Here is a 16,669-nt window from a genome sequence, read left to right on the forward strand (position 1 = left end):
CGGGGCCGAGTTGGAGGCTTGGAACTGGGATAATGTGGGGGGAGAGGAAACGAGGAAACTGGTGAAATCCACATTGATCCCATGTAGTTACAGGGTCCTAAGGCAGAATATGAGGCTTGTTTCCTCCAGGCATCGGGTGATAAGGGTTTGGCAATGGGGGAGGCCCAGGACCTGCATGTCCTGGACGGAGTGGGCGGGGGAGTTGAAGTGTTCAGCCACAGGGCGGTGGGCTAGGTGACACCTACTAATGCTCCCTTTAGAGAAGGAAATCTGCCATCCTTACCCAGTCAGGCCTACATGTGACACTGGGCCTAGAGTGATGTGGTCAACTTGTAACTGCTCTGTTAAAGGGGCAATTAGGAACGGGCAATATATGCCCCACATCCCATGGTAGAATTTTAAAAAATTTAGCGAGCTCTTGCAAAAGGATGGCACAGGAATTATGGGCTGAATGGCCTCCGGAATGAGCTCTATCATTCGACACGAGTTAAGCATTAGTGGATTTCAGGAATTTATTAATTGATTTATTTAGTGAACACTAGGTGGTGCTAGTTCCACACCGTCCACTGATAACACAGAGGTGGGATGTATTTTGTTTTAATTCAGTCTTTGTGTTTCAGCATTGGTTACTTGGCCATTCCTCATCATCCTTCAGAGGCTGGTGATGAATGGCCATTGAAGTAGACCTATGGGCGGTCTGTGTAGTGATGTCTACCCTCTTGGGTGGTTTCCTAGGCCGTTGTGGGGCTAAGAGCCAATCATTGTGGGTCTGCACTGGCTTTCGGAGCCAGATGAAGGTCACCTGATGAAGGAGCGTCGCTCTGAAAGCTAGTGCTTCCAACTAAACCCTGTGGGGCTACGACCTGGTGTTGTGTGATTTTTAACTTTGTACACCCCAGTCCAACACTGGCATCTCCAAATTGTGGGTCTGGAGTCACATTCCAGCCCCAATCCTGGATAGGAAAAGTGGGATTCCTTCCTAAAAGGATATCAACGAAATCAGAAGTGTTTAATCCTCAGAAGGCTAAACACTAGAAACAGGCTATACCATTAAAGCTTAGTCCTTTATAATGGAGCAAGATTCTGTTGTGAATCTTTTATCCCAGAGGTGATGAATTGTGCTTTAACGTGTCTGCTCCATGCACCTCTCTGGAGCTTTCAGTTCTTTGCTGACTTCTCTCTGAGTCCACACTCAGGCTCTACCAATCAAGCACAGTGAGCATCAATAGTAAACAGACTCGCATAGGCAAACACCGAAGAGTTGAACATCATAGTGGGCACCCTAAAAAACAGGCATGGAAACGTGGTCATAGTCATAGAGTCACGTGTGTCAAGTCACAATCCTGATGTCATTTAATGTAATTTAAGAGGAGATGGAGTGGGGAATTAAATTTCATAGACAGCGGGTATATGGTGAGGGGGAGGTGACAGAAAATGTTCCTGGGGGAGGTAATGGCTAGTGGTATTATCTCTAGACGATTAATCCAGAAACTCAGCTAATGCTCTAGAGCCCTGGGTTAAAGTCCTGCCACAGCAGATGGTGGAATTTGATTTCAAATCTGGAATCCAGAGTCTACTAATGACCATGAGTCAATTGTTGGATAAACTCCATCTGGTTCACTAATGTCCTTCAGGGAAGGAAATCTGCCGTCCATACCTGGTCTGACCTACATGTGACTTCAAACCCACAGCGATGTGGGAGACTCTCCACATTGCTAGGCTGAAATGGCCGAGCGAGCCACTCAGTTCAAAGGCAACTAGGAATGGGTAATAAATGCCGGCCAGCCAGTGACTCCCAATGTCCTACGAGTGAACTTTTAAAAAAAACCTGATGGTGACATTGGACAAGTCAGGTCCTTAGAGTGAAACTTTGCTTGATAGATCCTCAGTTTTAGTTTTGCAGTTGGTGTTTAGTCACTGAATGTAGTCACAGGAGACTGTTAATGTTCTTCACATAAGTACACAAGTGTATTGTACAAAAAAAAGACCATTTATATGTAAGTCACTTTGAAAAGAGCTGAACATAAGCCATAACAACAAAGATTCAACCATTTCCCTGCAATATTCTTTACAGATACTGAATCTCAGAGAAATATCCCCCTCTCTTCACTCCTTAATTATTTCCTAACTAATTCTTTCTTGTTTTCCTTCTCAGGCTGCTAGAACAGTTTTAAGATTATTCCTAGTTTTGCAACCTAAAGACTTCTTTTGGTTCTGAGGACTTGGATTCCATTTTCTACAAACTCTCCCAACCAGAAGATTCTACAGCACTAGTGTTATGGACCAAGTCAAACCCTCTCAAAACATTAGCAAGTTTTGAAAAGATATGTAGCTCAAGTTGAGCTTCTGGATGTAGGTTTGCCCACTGAGCTGGAAGGTTCATTTTCAGACGTTTCGTCACAATACTGGGTAACATCTTCAGTGAGCCTCTGGATGAAGCACTGGTGGTGTAGCCCGCTTTCTATTTATATGTTTGGGTTCCTTGGATTGGTGATTTCATTTCCTGTGGTGACATCATTCCCTATAGTGATGTCATTTCCTGTTCTTTTCTTCAGGTGGTGGTAAATGGGGTCCAAGTCAATATTTTGTTGATAGAGTTTCGGTTGGAATGCCATGCTTCTAGGAATTCTCGTGCGTGTCTCTATTTGGCCTATCTTAGGATGGGTGTGTTGCCCCAGTCGAAGTGGTGTCCTTCCTCATCGTTATGTAAGGATACTAGTGAGAGAGGGTCATGTCTTTTTGTGAGAGACAGCGAGGTCTTCAGATGCTGGAGATCAGAGTTGAGAAAAGCACAGCAGGTCAGGCAGCATCCGAGGAACAGGAGAGTCGACATTTCAGGAATGAGGGGATAGCATCTTAGTGGGAGGTAGGGTGGGAGGAGGAGCTGATTCCTGATGAAGGGCTCTGGCCTGAAATGTCGCTTTTTCTGCTCCTCGGATGCTGCCTGACCTACTGTGCTTTCCCAGCAACACAATCTCAACTCACGTCTTTTTGTGGCTAGTTGATGTTCATGTAACCTGGTGGCTAGTTTTCCAGAAACCCTCGCCACTCTCCCCGACATCAAAGACATCTCGGAAATGACTGCCAGACTACTCAGACCCCTTGGCATCATGGTAGCCCACAGACCCACCAACACACTAAAACAGCAGCTAATGAACTTGAAGGGCCCTTTATAGACAACAAGCAAAACTAATGTCATTTACAAAATACCTTGCAAGAACTGTAACAAACACTACATTGGACAAACAGGCAGAAAACTAGCCACCAGGATACATGAACATCAACTAGCCACAAAAAGACATGACCCTCTCTCACTAGTATACTTACATACAGATGAGGAAGGACACCACTTCGACTGGGACAACACATCCATCCTCGGACAAGCCCAAACAGAGACATGCACAAGAATTCCTAGAAGCATGGCATTCCAACCGGACCCGCCCCGCCCCCGAACCCCATCCAACCCCGCCCCCCATTGCCATCCAACCCCGTCCCCGAACCCTGCCCCCAACCCCATCCAACTCCGCCCCCAACCCCGCCCCCAGCCCCATCCAACCCGTCCCCCAATCCCGTCCTAGAACCCCATCCAACCCCGTCCCCAACCCCGTCCCCCAATCCCATCCAACCCCATCCCCCAACCCTATCCAACTCCGTCCCCAAAACCCATCCAACCCCATCCCTGAAACCCATCCAACCCTGTCCCCGAAACCCATCCAACCCCATCCCCGAACCCCATCCAGCCCCATCCCCGAACCCCATCCAGCCCCAACCACAACACCATCCAACCCCGCCCAACGTCACCATCCAACCCCGCCCAAAACCACCCCGAACCCCATCCAACCCCGCCCCCAACGCAGTCCAACACTGTCCAACACCACCCCTCTCCTGCTCCCCATCCCCCAACACCGTCCCTCGACCTCCCGTCCACGCCGACACCAACAAGACCGCTACTGCCTTTGTGGGGTAAGTCTTCGAATAGCGCTCGCGCGCACACACACACAGCCACATCCACACCCACACACACAACTTTTTACTGCACCTTTTTGATAGATTTCACCTTTACCCTGTACAGGACAATATTGGTCGGATTATCTGGGAAAGAGGGGGTTTAGGGTACACCCATTCTGTAGAACTCCAGAGAAAGTGTGGGGTGAGAGAGGACGGGAGGTCAGTAATTTGGAGACGGTGCCTGTTTAACCACTGTAAATAAAAGACGCGATCACTGTTGGAAACACGTCTTTGATGTAATGTTTCTGTCGGGACCTTGAGATCCCCTTCAGATAATCCGATTTTCGGATAATTTTGAATAATCGAGGTTCCTCTGTATATTAAATACAACTAATTAACTGTTTCAATATACTAACAGTCCATAAACACACCCTTGGCAAAGACAAATTCAGTAAAGTAGATTATAATTCTAGCAGCAGGAAGAGAGCATCAGGTTTAGCTGTAACAGGGAGAGGAATAAGAGCTTCCACATCTAGCTTCAAGACCCCAGCAACTGCAAAAAGCTAAAGTTGGAAATCCTAGTTCTGTGGAGGTTGACCCCACCCACTCAGACTGCTTCTATTATTTCAACGTTTAAAACAAAACTCAAGGCCCCACAAGATATTTACTTTATTGGCTTTGGAGAAGGTCTCTGCCCCAACCGTCATGAAATAAAAGGACAAAAATCGTTTAAGGCCATAGTATGAATAGTATAAATATAAATAGAAGTAGTTTAAATAGAATGACACTATTTTGCTGAACTGAAAAAAAAAACCTGATGAAGCTCCTTTTCCACTTACATCATACTGAAACCTGAACTCAAACCGAACGCCCAAGGAGCCCTGATCATTTGTGGTTTCTGCTTCTGTTTGTTGAAAATTCAACACTTGGTCAGCTAACATCGCAGGTGTTTACCACTGGCACTTTGTGAGTCACATGCTTTCTTGGAAATGATACCCTTGGGTCACTTTTCCAAATGACTTTCTGACCTCGAAAAACAAAATCACCTTTACAGAGCTGAAACCAAAACTCATCTACTTTTGTTTTAAAGATATATGTTCCCAAATGATTATGGATTCTATATCTTTACTAAAATGGGTTTCAGTGAGGTCTGTGTGTCCTTAAGGAGAAAGTGAGGACTGCAGATGCTGGAGATCAGAGCTGAAAATGTGTTGCTGGAAAAGCGCAGCAGGTCAGGCAGCATCCAAGGAGCAGGAGAATCGACGTTTCAGGCATGAGCCCTTCTTCAGGAAGAAGGGCTCATGCCCGAAACGTCGATTCTCCTGCTCCTTGGATGCTGCCTGATCTGCTGCGCTTTTCTAGCAACACATTTTCAACTCTGTGTGTCCTTATACAGAAATAACATTAGGTTAATGTTCAGGTGTAGGAAACATGTTGTGAAACTTGAAAGGACTCAGTAAAGATTTACAAGGATGTTGCCAGGGTTGGAGGATCTGAGCTACAGGAAGAGGCTGAACAGGCTGGGGCTGTTTTCCCTGGAGCGTCAGAGGCTGAGGGGTGAGCTTATAGAGGTTTATAAAATCATGAGAGGCATTGATAGGGTAAATAGCTAATGTGAATTGTTGTGATGCCAACTCTGATGCTGTATGGAACTTCACAAGTCATTGGCTTACATCCTGTAAAAGTTCCCTTTATCCTCACTTTCTGCCTTCTGCCAGTCAGCCAATTCTATATCCATGCCAGGACCTTGCCTCTAACACCATGGGCGCATATCTTATTTAACAGCCTCCTGTGCAGCGCCCTTGTCTGGAAATCCAAATAGATCACATCCACTGCCTCTCCTAAGTCTCACTTATTCATTACCACCTCAAAGAATTCTAACAGTTTAAAAAAAATGTTTTTTTCTTAATTTATTCATTTATGGGAAGAGGGAATCATTGGATGGGCACCATTTATTACCCATCTCTAATTGCCCAGAGGGCAGTTAAGAGTCAACCACGTTGCTGTGGGTCTAGAGTCACATGTAGGCCAGACCAGATAAAGGATGGCAGTTTCCTTCCCTGAAGGACATCAGATAGGTTTTTTTCAACAATGGTCATCGTTAGACATTTAATGCTAGATTTTTAAAAATTGAATTCAAATTCCACCATCTGCAGTGCCGGGATTTGAACCCGGGTCCACAGAATGTTACTTGGGTCTTTAGATTAACAGTCCAGTGATAATACACTGGGCTGTAGCTCCCCTTCTGTATTTTAACTGTAATGTAAAAATGAAGATTTGTCCAGCATGACCTCCCCTTGATGATGCCGTGCTGACTCAGTGCTATTTGACCACGCATTTCCAAGGGCTCTGCAATCTCATCCTTAATAATGGGCTCTAAAATCCTGCCAACGACTGAGGTCAGGTTAACCAACCTGTGGTTTCCTGCCTTCTGCCTTCCTTCCTTCCCTCAGCAGCAGTGCTACATTAACCGTTTTCTGGGACCCTCCCTGACTCCAGTGATTCTTGAAAGATCACCACCATCGCCTCTACAACCTCCTCAGCTGTCTCCTTCAGAACTCTGGTGTAATCCATCTGGTCTGGATGATTTCTCCAGCTTTAGAGCTTTCAGCTTCCCCACCACCTTCTCCTTAATGATAGCCATAACATTCACTCTCTCCCTGACTCTCTTGAGGTTCTGCTGGGGTCTTTCACTGTGATGTCTGATGCAAAATACCGATTCAGTTTCTCCACCCTTTCTTTGTTCCTCATTACTACTTCTCCAGCCTCATTTCCCAGTGCTCTGATGTCCCCTCTTGCTTTTTATATATCTAAAAACAAAACTCTGGTAACCTTTTATATTACTAGCTTGTTTACTGTCATATTTCATATCCTCCCCTTATTGCTTTTGTAGTTATTCTTTGCTGTTTTCAAAGGCTTCTCAATCCTGTGGCTTCCCACTGATCTTCACCATGTTGTATGCTTTCTCTTTTGCTTTTACTCTGTCCCTGACTTCCCTGGCCAGCCATGGTTGCCCTGTCCTCCCCTTAGAGTGTTTCTTCTTCCTTGGGATGAATTTCTGGATTACCTCCTGAATTACCCCCTTGCCATTGGTGCTCCACTGTCATTGCTGCCAGACACCCCTTCCAATCAACCCTGGCCAGCTCCTCCCCCATATCTTTGTCGTTACTTTTACTCGATGGTGATACCGTTACATCTGATTCCACCTGCTCCCTCGCAATCTGCAGGATGAATTCTATCACAGTGTAGTCACTGCCCCCTAAGGATTCCTTCTCTTTCAGCTCCCTAGTCAAATCTGCCTCATTACACATCACCAAATCCAGAACTGCCTGTTCCCAAGTGGGCTCCATCATCAGCCGCTCCAAAAAAAAAGCCATCTCATAGACATTCCACAAATTCCTTTTCTTGGGATCTGCTACCAATCTGATTTTCCCAGTCCACCTGCATATCGAAGTCCCCCCATGATTGTTGTAATAATGCCTTCGTATATGCCTTTTCTAACTCCTGTTTTAATTTCTGCCCCACATCCTAATCCTAATGCTAAGAGGCCTGTATCTAACTCCCATGAGGGTCTTTATTTTTTCCTTTGCTGTTCCTCAAGTCTACCCAATCAGATTCTCCACCCTCCAACTCTATAGCATTTCTTGCTCTTGATTTAATTTCATTTCTTCCTAACAAGGCATCTGCCTGTCCTTTCAATGGGACATGTATCCTTCTGATATTTTGTTCCCTGCCCTAATTCTCTTCCAGCCAGGTCTCTGTGTTGCTCACAACGTTGTACCCACCAATTTCAACCTGCACTACAAGCTTGAATTGGTTTGATTTATTATTGCCACATGTACCTAAGTACAGTGAAAAGTTTTGTTTTGCGAGCAGTACACGCAGATCATACCACACAAAGACACACAAATCACAGGGTACTTAGACAGAGGGAGGCCGACTGGGTTAAGGCTGCACAGGAGGTGCAAGATCAACATGATTTGAAGTTAGAGAGGTCCATTAAGGACAGGGAGGAAGCTGTTCTTGAACCTGTTGGTGCACGTCTTCAAGCTTCTGCTGCTATCTGCCTGATGGAAGAGGTTGGAAAATCCAAGAGGGGTATTTGATGATATTGGCTGCCTTTCCGTGGCAATGGGAAGTGTGCACAGAGTCCGTGGTTGGGAGGTTGGCTTCCAGGTTAGGTGAATTGGCCATGTTAAATTGCCCGTAGTGTTAGATGAAGGGGTAAGTGTAGGGGAATGGGTCTGGGTGGGTTGCTCTTCGGAGGGTTGGTGTGGACTTGCTGGGCCTAAGGGCCTGTTTCCACACTGTAAGTAATCTAATCTAATGATGGGCTGTGTAAATCACCTTCTGGAGTTTCTTATGGCCTCTGGTCTGAGTCATAGAGACGTACAGCATGGAAACAGACCCTTCGGCCCAACTTGTCCATGCTGAACAGATATCCTAAATTATTCGAACCCCATTTGCCAGCATTTAGCCATATCCCTCTAAACTCTTCCTATTCATATACCCATCCAGATGTCTTTTAAATGTTGTAATTGTACCAGCCTCCACCACATCCTCTGGTAGCTCGTAAATGTACCACCCTCTGTATGAAAAAGTTACCCCTCAGGTCCCTTTTCAATCTTTCCCCTCTCACTTTAAACCTATGCCATCTAGTTTTGAGCACCCCGACCCCAGCAAAAGACCTTGTCTATTTATCCTATCCATGCCCCTCATGATTTTATAAACTTCTATAGGGTCACCAGGGAGAGGCTGAACAGGCTGGGGCTGTTTTCCCTGGAGCATTGGAGGCTGAGGGGTGACCTCATAGAGGTTTATAAAATCATGAGGGGCATGGATAGGATAAATAGGCAAAGTCTTTTCCCTGGGGTGGGGGAGTCCAGAACTAGAGGGCGTAGGTTTAGGGTGAGAGGGGAAAGATATAAAAGAGACCTAAGAGGCAACATTTTCACGCAGAGGGTGGTGCGTGTATGGAATGAGCTGCCAGAGGAAGTGGTGGAGGCTGGTACAATTGCAACATTTAAAAGGCATCTGGATGGGTTTATGAATAGGAAGGGTTTGGAGGGATATGGGCCGGGTGCTGGCAGGTGGGACTAGATTGGGTTAGGATATCTGGTCGGCATGGATGGGTTGGACCGAAGGGTCTATTTCCATGCTGTACATCTCTATGACACCCCTCAGCCTCCGACGCTCCAGGGAAAACAGCCCCAGCCTATCCAGCCTCTCCTTATAGCTCAAATCCTCCAACCCGAGCAACATCCTTGTAAATCTTTTCTAAACTTGAAATGTATTTGTATTTCAGAGCCTTTAAGGTCAGACCGGTGTCTTGTTTGTCAATTTTAATATTGTCTAAACTTTTCCTTTCCTATTCTGCCCACCACCCCCCTGCCACCTGCTGAATTTGTCTGTTTTAGTTGCCACAGGATTGTGACAAATTGATTGTTTCGTCTCTATATGGATTTTTTGATGTAAGTCAGGCAACCGTTCGGTCTTCGGGATGAAAGTCTTCATCGTGAAATAAAATACCATCCAAAAGTGTGTCTGTCACGGTCCCTCTTTAATGGATTTGGAATCATTTGTCATTGAAATTATGTGCAAAGTTTGCACATTTCATACCACATTTCATTACATGCAATTGTGGCTACCTCACCACACTTCCAAGTTAGCTGGTTCATTACATCTGCAATGTTTTCATCAATTCTAAATGCATTCTCTATTATATCTCAGTTTGTACAAAAACCTCCATGAGTCACTTCAGCTGAACCGGTAAATACTGAACTTGTAACTCAAGGAGGAAGGTTTGAAATGATTGAGGATATTGTTGAGATTCATTTCTCCTCGCTGAGTTCATGTTTCCAGGTCTGGGTTTGCAAGCCCTCCAGTAGTTAGCTCAGTTGGTAGACCATGGGGCTCTCAATCTCGGGGTTCAAGCCTCACATTGGGTACCTTGTGGGGTGAGGGTTGCTTCTCTTGGTTGGCAGGTTCAATTCCTGCACTGGCTGAAGTTACCATGAAGGGTTCTTCTCAGGTTAAGTCTCTCACTAATGGGATTACAGCCAACCATTCCTTTTACCTCTGAGTGCAGCCGTCCAGATCCTGTCAGACAGGGAGCTGAGCACCAACCGAGTCGGCAGAATCCTCCTTGAGACCAGCAGAGGACAGCCAACCTGAGACCTCACTTTGGCCATTATCCAAATCTCTGGTCCACCCACTTGGTCAATCATTGCCTGGGCTCCCCAAGTGAAACAACCCGTTAAACTGGATGCTCAAAGTCAGGTTTGAAAGCTACGTGGAGTCCAGTTTTCCACCTCTAGTCTCCCTTTAGAGTTCAGCATAAGATGGATCCACCTCCTGATTTATCCCTGTCCTGGTTTCACAGCTGGGAAACTTGGAGATGAGAACCGACGTTGCTTCCTTTTAGGCAACGGGGAAGGGGCGCTGGTGAACGCAAGACTTCCCATCATCTTGTTAATCTGTGTGTGACCCGCCCCCCCAAACTCCTCCCATCAAACATGGCCGATTAAGGCAGTCGTCTTGGTCAGCGAGATAGGTGACCCCTTTGTGGTCTGGCCCTTTGCGAAGCCAACATAACGAAGGGAGGTGAAAGTTTTCCTCAGATCCTTTTTGACACCGTTGCTGACCAACACATAGAGTATTGGGTCCACGGCGCTGTTGAGGCTGGACAACGCCAGGGAAATGTTGAAGTACAGATGGACCGCCTGTTCGAAGTCACAACTGCAGTTGTTGAGGGTGAAATTTATGGTTCGGAGCAAGAGGATGATGTGGTAGGGGCCGAAGCATATGACGAAGATGGTGATGACCAATATGGAGAGAAGCTTAACTTTGGCCTTTTGTTCCGCCCCCAGGGTCAAGCTCTTCCGGACGCCTTTGAAGATCCTCTGGTAGGAAAAGATCAGGACCAGGAGCGGCAGCAAAAAGCCAGCCACGAATCGGAAGTAGTTGCCGATGGCAACCGGCCTGATCAGAGGAATGTGCTCGAAGCAAGTCTGGTTGTCGGTCTTGTGTCCGCCATCTTGAGTGATGGAGCCAATGAGGACTGGAAGGTGGAGGGCGAAGATGACCAAAAAGATCAGCAGGCTCACTTGTACAGCTTTCCCCGGCCGTCGGAAACCCTGAGACTCGATGGGATAGACCACCGCCAGGTATCGATCCAGCGAGATGCAACAGAGGAGCAAGATACTGATGTACACGTTGGAATAGAATATGAACCCTGACAGATAGCAGGAAGCCCAACTGAGTGTCCACGTGTGGTCGTTGTAGTAATAAAGGACCCAGAGAGGAATGGTCAACACGTAGAAAATGTCAGATATGGACAGGCTTAGGAGGTAAATTCCCAGGATGTTCCTCTGCTTGACTTGCAGGATGATTGGCCAGAGGGTCAGACAGTTCATGGTAAAGCTCACGATGAAGATGGCACTGTATATGACCGCGAGCTCAATGCTGTTTCTCGTAAAATCGATCTGACACAATGTCTGGTTGCAAAAGGGCTCCATCGTTCCAGACTGGTCAATATTCTCTCCAGTGGGCGATGCAGGGGAGACCTGAATTTGGACAGCAGACCTGGAGGAAGACCATTCAACACAAGTTACAGTAAATTGCATCATGTCCATGCTAAGGAAGTGAATGAGTGGTGGAAATTCAGGTATGACATGAAATCCCCACAGTGTGGGAACAGGTCAGTCGTCCCATTGAGTCCACACCAACCCTCAGAAGAGCATTCCACATTAATCCACGCCCTCCCCCATTTCCCATGGCCAATCCACCTTAACCTGCACATCCCTGGATACTATGGGACAATTTAGCATGGCCAATCCACCCTAACCTGCACATCCCTGGATACTATGGGACAATTTAGCATGGCCAATCCACCCTAACCTGCACATCCCTGGGCACTATGGGGTGATATAGCATGGCCAATCCAACCTAACCTGCACATCCCTGGGCACTATGGGGTGATATAGCATGGCCAATCCACCCTAACCTGCACATCTTTGGATTGCAGGAGGAAACTGGAGCACCCAGAGGAAACCCATGCAGACACGGGGACAATGTGCAGACTCCACACAGACAGTCACCCGAGGGTGGATTTGAACCCATGTCCCTGATGCTGTGGGGCAGCAGTGCTAACCACTGAGCCACCATGCCACCCATCTACTGTGTCACCCCAACAATTTTGACAGACGTTAAAACCCTGTCACTAAAAAGCTACAGCACCAGTTCAGAATCTTGCAACCACAAATCCCACAAGACCAGACAGCCCTGATGGAAAACCCGTGACACCTGTACAAGGTCAGTAAGGTGGAAATCTGTCTCATCCACGGCTCAAACCACTGAGTGCCACGGAAATTGAACAATCATTCAAATCTCAAAGTCTCACTGCAAATTCATCTGCCTCTTTTTGTTTGTATGAATTAATGGATTGGAAGCTTCCTTCTGTTGCCTACCTCCATTGGTCTACAGCATAACCTCCTTTCAGATTTTGTGCCGATAGTGTACCCCCATCCATTTACTATACATTCATCAAGTCATGAAGATACAATCCAAAGATGTGCAGGTTAGGGTGAATTGGCCATGCTAAAGTGCCCATAGTGTTCAGGGGTGTGTAGGTTAGGTGCATTGGTCAGGAGTAAATATCGAGTAATAGGGTAGGGAAATGGGTCTGGGTGGGTTACTCTTTGGTGGATTCGGTCTGGACTTGTTGGACCAAATAGCCTGTTTCCCACACTGTAGGGATTCAATGATGATATATGGCACAATAAAAGCAGTGGCTAACAATAAACACCTAATTACCCTAATCCCTTTCTCCAGGTCTTGGTCCATACACAGCACCATCTGAACCAGAGAATCCCTACAGTGTGGAAACAGGCCCTTTGGTCCAACAATTCCATACTGACCCTCTGAAGAGTAACCCATCCAGACCCATTCTCTGATCCTATTACTCCACGTTTACCCCTGACGAATGCACTTACACATCCCTGAACACTATGAGGCAATTTAGCATGGCCAGTCCACCCTAACCTACACACCCCTGAACACTATGGGGCAATTTAGCACGGCCAGTCCAGGCAGCATCCTGGTAAATCTCCTCTGCACCCTCTCTAAAGCTTCCACATCTTTCCTATAATCTTTCCCACCAACCCAACCTCCACTCCCGGCACTTTCCCCTGCAACCGCAAGAAATGCAAAACTTGTCCCCACACCTCCCCCCTTACTTCCCTCCAAGGCCCCAAGGGATACTTGCATATCCACCACAAATTCACCTGCACCCCCACACACATCATTTACTACATCCGCTGCACCCGATGTGACCTCCTCTATATTGGGGAGACAGGCCACCTACTTGCGGAACGTTTCAGGGAACACCTCTGGGACACCCGGACCAACCAACCCAACCACCCCTGGCTCAACACTTCAACTTCCCCTCCCACTCCACCAAGGACATGCAGGTCCTTGGACTTCTCCATCACCAGACCATAGCAACACGACGGCTGGAGGAAGAGCGCCTCATCTTCCGCCTAGGAACCCTCCAAACACAAGGGATGAACTCAGATTTCTCCAGTTTCCTCATTTCCCCTCCCCCCCACCTTGTCTCAGTCCCAACCCTCGAACTCAGCACCACCTTCCTAACCTACAATCTTCTTCCTGACCTCTCCGCCCCCACCCCCACTCCAGCCTATCACCCTCACCTTAACCTCCTTCCACCTATCGCATTCCCATCGCCCCTCCCCCAAGTCCCTCCTCCCTACCTTTTATCTTAGCCTGCTGGACACACTCTCCTCATTCCTGAAGAAGGGCTCATGCCCGAAACATCAATTCTCCTGCTCCTTGGATGCTGCCTGGCCTGCTGCGCTTTTCCAGCAACACATTTTCAGCATGCTTCACTACCTGCTGTACCTACATGCTTACCTTCGTTGGCTGGTGTACAAGAACACCCAGATCTCTCTGTACTGCCCCTTTACCTAACTTGATTCCATTTAGATAATAATCTGCCTTCCTGTTCTTGCCACCGAAGTGGATAACCATACATTTATCCACATTAAACTGCACCTGCCATGCATCTGCCCACTCACCTAACCTGTCCAGGTCACCCTGTAATTGGCTACAAGTGCTTTGGGTAACTGTGAAATATATGCAAATTCTTTCTTCCCATTTAATTGGAAACTTTCTTGCTTCTCTCTCTCTCTCTCTCTCTCTACTTTGTTGTTGCTGTTCCTTTGAACTTCTGTCACAAACCAAAGACTGGGCTCAATCCACAGTTTCGGCTCCTTACTTGCATTTAACAATTTTAAGACAATTGTGGTTTGAACATTTTAAATATCTATATTTTAATATTTAAAATTCAGTTGCAATCTTCCACAAAACAACAGGAGGTTTACAGCAAAGAAGGCCATTCAGCCCACTGTGTCTGTACTAGCTGCTTGCTAAAGCAATTCAAAACCAATGTCTGCCCAGTTTATAATCTTCATCCTAAACCACCCGAATGCAATCGAACCCATTACCAATCCCAAAACTGACTGAACCATCTCAACAGAAGACAACATGGTCCGGTAAATCCAGGAGGAGAAAGTGAGGACTGCGGATGCTGGAGATCAGAGTTGAGAGTGTGGCGCTGGAAAAGCACAGCAGGTCAGATAGTATTCGACGAGCAGGAAAGTCGATGTTTCAGACATAAGCCCCTCATCCTTATGAAACGTTGATTCTCCTGCTCCTTGGATGCTGCCTGACCTGGCGTACTTTTCCAGCACCACACTCTCAACTCCAATAAATCCACCCAACTCAACGCAACCCCAAATAACTCGATGAAATGTGCTCCAAACCAACCTAAACCCAACACAACTTTGTACACTGTAATCTGTTGCAATTAGACCCAGTCTAACCCAAACTGACCTATCTCAACCCAAACTATTCCTTATCTGATGTATCCCAATACCAGCCAGCGTAACGAACCCAGACTACCCAAACCCTGCGTGTACCCAAGCTAAAACAAAACAACTCAACAAAAAATACTGTGGAAACTAACCCAACTTAGCATTACCAACTTAACCTAACCCAAACATATCCTAAGTAAACTTCCAAGAACTATTGCCAAAATTATAAACCATTGTTACAACTAAATCAGTAATGGAGAATGCTTCAATTTATTTCTATGTTAGAAGAGTCCAGAAATGCCGCACAATAGTCAACTTACTGAGTATAAATGGGGAAAAAAAATGTTTGTCAGAGTTAGAGCACTTACCTCTGAGACTGGTGTCACTCCAGTAGTTCAACCTTTTTTGCTAATTGATGTTGGAGATTGTGAAAATGACGGCAATGCTGAACTCTGCTCTGTGTCTGTCTCCGTGTGTGTGTGTGTGTGTGAGAGATTGTGGTACAGAATGATTCAGCCAGACCACACAAACTACAACTGTCACTGCAACAGGAAACTTGCAGCCTGAGTGTTTTTGCAAATCCGAATGACGTACGATTGTCATAAAACTGAGAGCAAGTGGAGAGACCAATGTTGTTCACACCTACCCCTTGGTTAAACCGTCTGCCACGTGTGTAAGATGTGCGGAAGGTTGCATAGTAAATATCTTTTCAACTATGAGGAAGCTATAGGTGACTGCTTTCACAGGCTGTTCCCTATTGCTTCTATGGACCATCCAACCCCCTGAATCCTCGGCACATAGCTCCCCTCCTTACCTCGCGGTGGAGAGTGAGTCCATTATTTCACCACTGGTTGAGGCTAACTCTGAGCCAGTCTCTATATGTTGATGGAATCATCGAATCCCTACAGTGTGGAAACAAGCCCTTCAGCCCAACAAGTCCACAGCAACCTCCCCCACAGAGAACCCACCCAGAACCATTCCCTTATCCTATTACTCTACATTTACCCCTGACTAATGCACCTAACCTACACATCCCTGAATGCTATGGGGCGATTTAGCACGGCTAATTCACTCTAACCTGCACATCTTTGGATCTTGGGAGGAAACCCACGCAGACACGGGGAGAATGTACAAACACCACACAGACAGTCGCTCGAGGCTGGAATCGAACCCAGGTCCCTGGCGCTGTGAGGCAGCAGTGCTAACCACTGAGCCACTGTGCCAGGGCCAGAATAATTGTTTCCTTTCCACCCAAGGGGCTCCCAGCTAGCAATCAAATGCAAGACCATAACTCATAGAGTCATTAGAGAAAGGTTCTTTGAACGCATTGAGTCTGTGCCAGTGAAAATCAAAATCAACCACCTAATTATTCTAGTCCCATTTTCCAGCACCAGGGACCCGGGTTCGATTCCAGCCTCGGGCGACTGTCTGTGTGGAGTTTGCACATTCTCCCTGCGTCTGCGTGGGTTTCCTCTGGGTGCTCTGGTTTCCCCCCACTACAGTCTAAAGATGTGCAGGTCAGGGTGGATTGGCAATGGGGTAATAGCCCATGGTGTCCAGGGATATGTTGGCTGGGTGGGTTAGTCATGGGAAATGCAGGGCTTCAGGGATTGGGTGGGATGCTCTTCGGAGGGTCGGTGCGGACTCAATGAGCCAAAAGGCCTGCTTCCATACTGTAAGGATTTTATATAAAATTCATCCCCATTTGTGTGGGCCTGGAGTCACGTGTACGCCAGACTGGGTAAGGATGGCAGACTTTCCCTCCTTTAAGGGACATGAGTGAACACGGTGGGTTTTTAGCAATGACCAACGACAGGTTTGATGTTGCT

At 46.8% G+C, this 16,669-nt stretch overlaps 1 protein-coding gene across 1 annotated transcript; it reads right to left on the minus strand.

Moving 5' to 3' along the window:
• Positions 1-9,573: 9,573 nt before the first annotated feature.
• LOC140454366 (probable G-protein coupled receptor 132) lies at positions 9,574-15,302 on the minus strand. The gene is made up of 2 exons (XM_072549074.1): positions 15,209-15,302; positions 9,574-11,532 (listed from the first exon to the last, which is right to left on the minus strand). Exon 2 carries the CDS (start codon positions 11,463-11,465, stop codon positions 10,458-10,460), a length of 1,008 nt encoding a protein of 335 aa, XP_072405175.1. The 5' UTR covers positions 11,466-11,532; positions 15,209-15,302; the 3' UTR covers positions 9,574-10,457.
• Positions 15,303-16,669: the final 1,367 nt, after the last annotated feature.

Source organism: Chiloscyllium punctatum, chromosome 29, assembly GCF_047496795.1.
Source record: "Chiloscyllium punctatum isolate Juve2018m chromosome 29, sChiPun1.3, whole genome shotgun sequence".
NCBI classification, from domain to species: domain Eukaryota; kingdom Metazoa; phylum Chordata; class Chondrichthyes; order Orectolobiformes; family Hemiscylliidae; genus Chiloscyllium; species Chiloscyllium punctatum.

Coding starts and splice junctions, on each gene's coding strand:
- LOC140454366 (XM_072549074.1), bottom strand. CDS start 11,465: ATGGAGCCCTTTTGCAACCAGACATTGTGTCAGATCGATTTTACGAGA.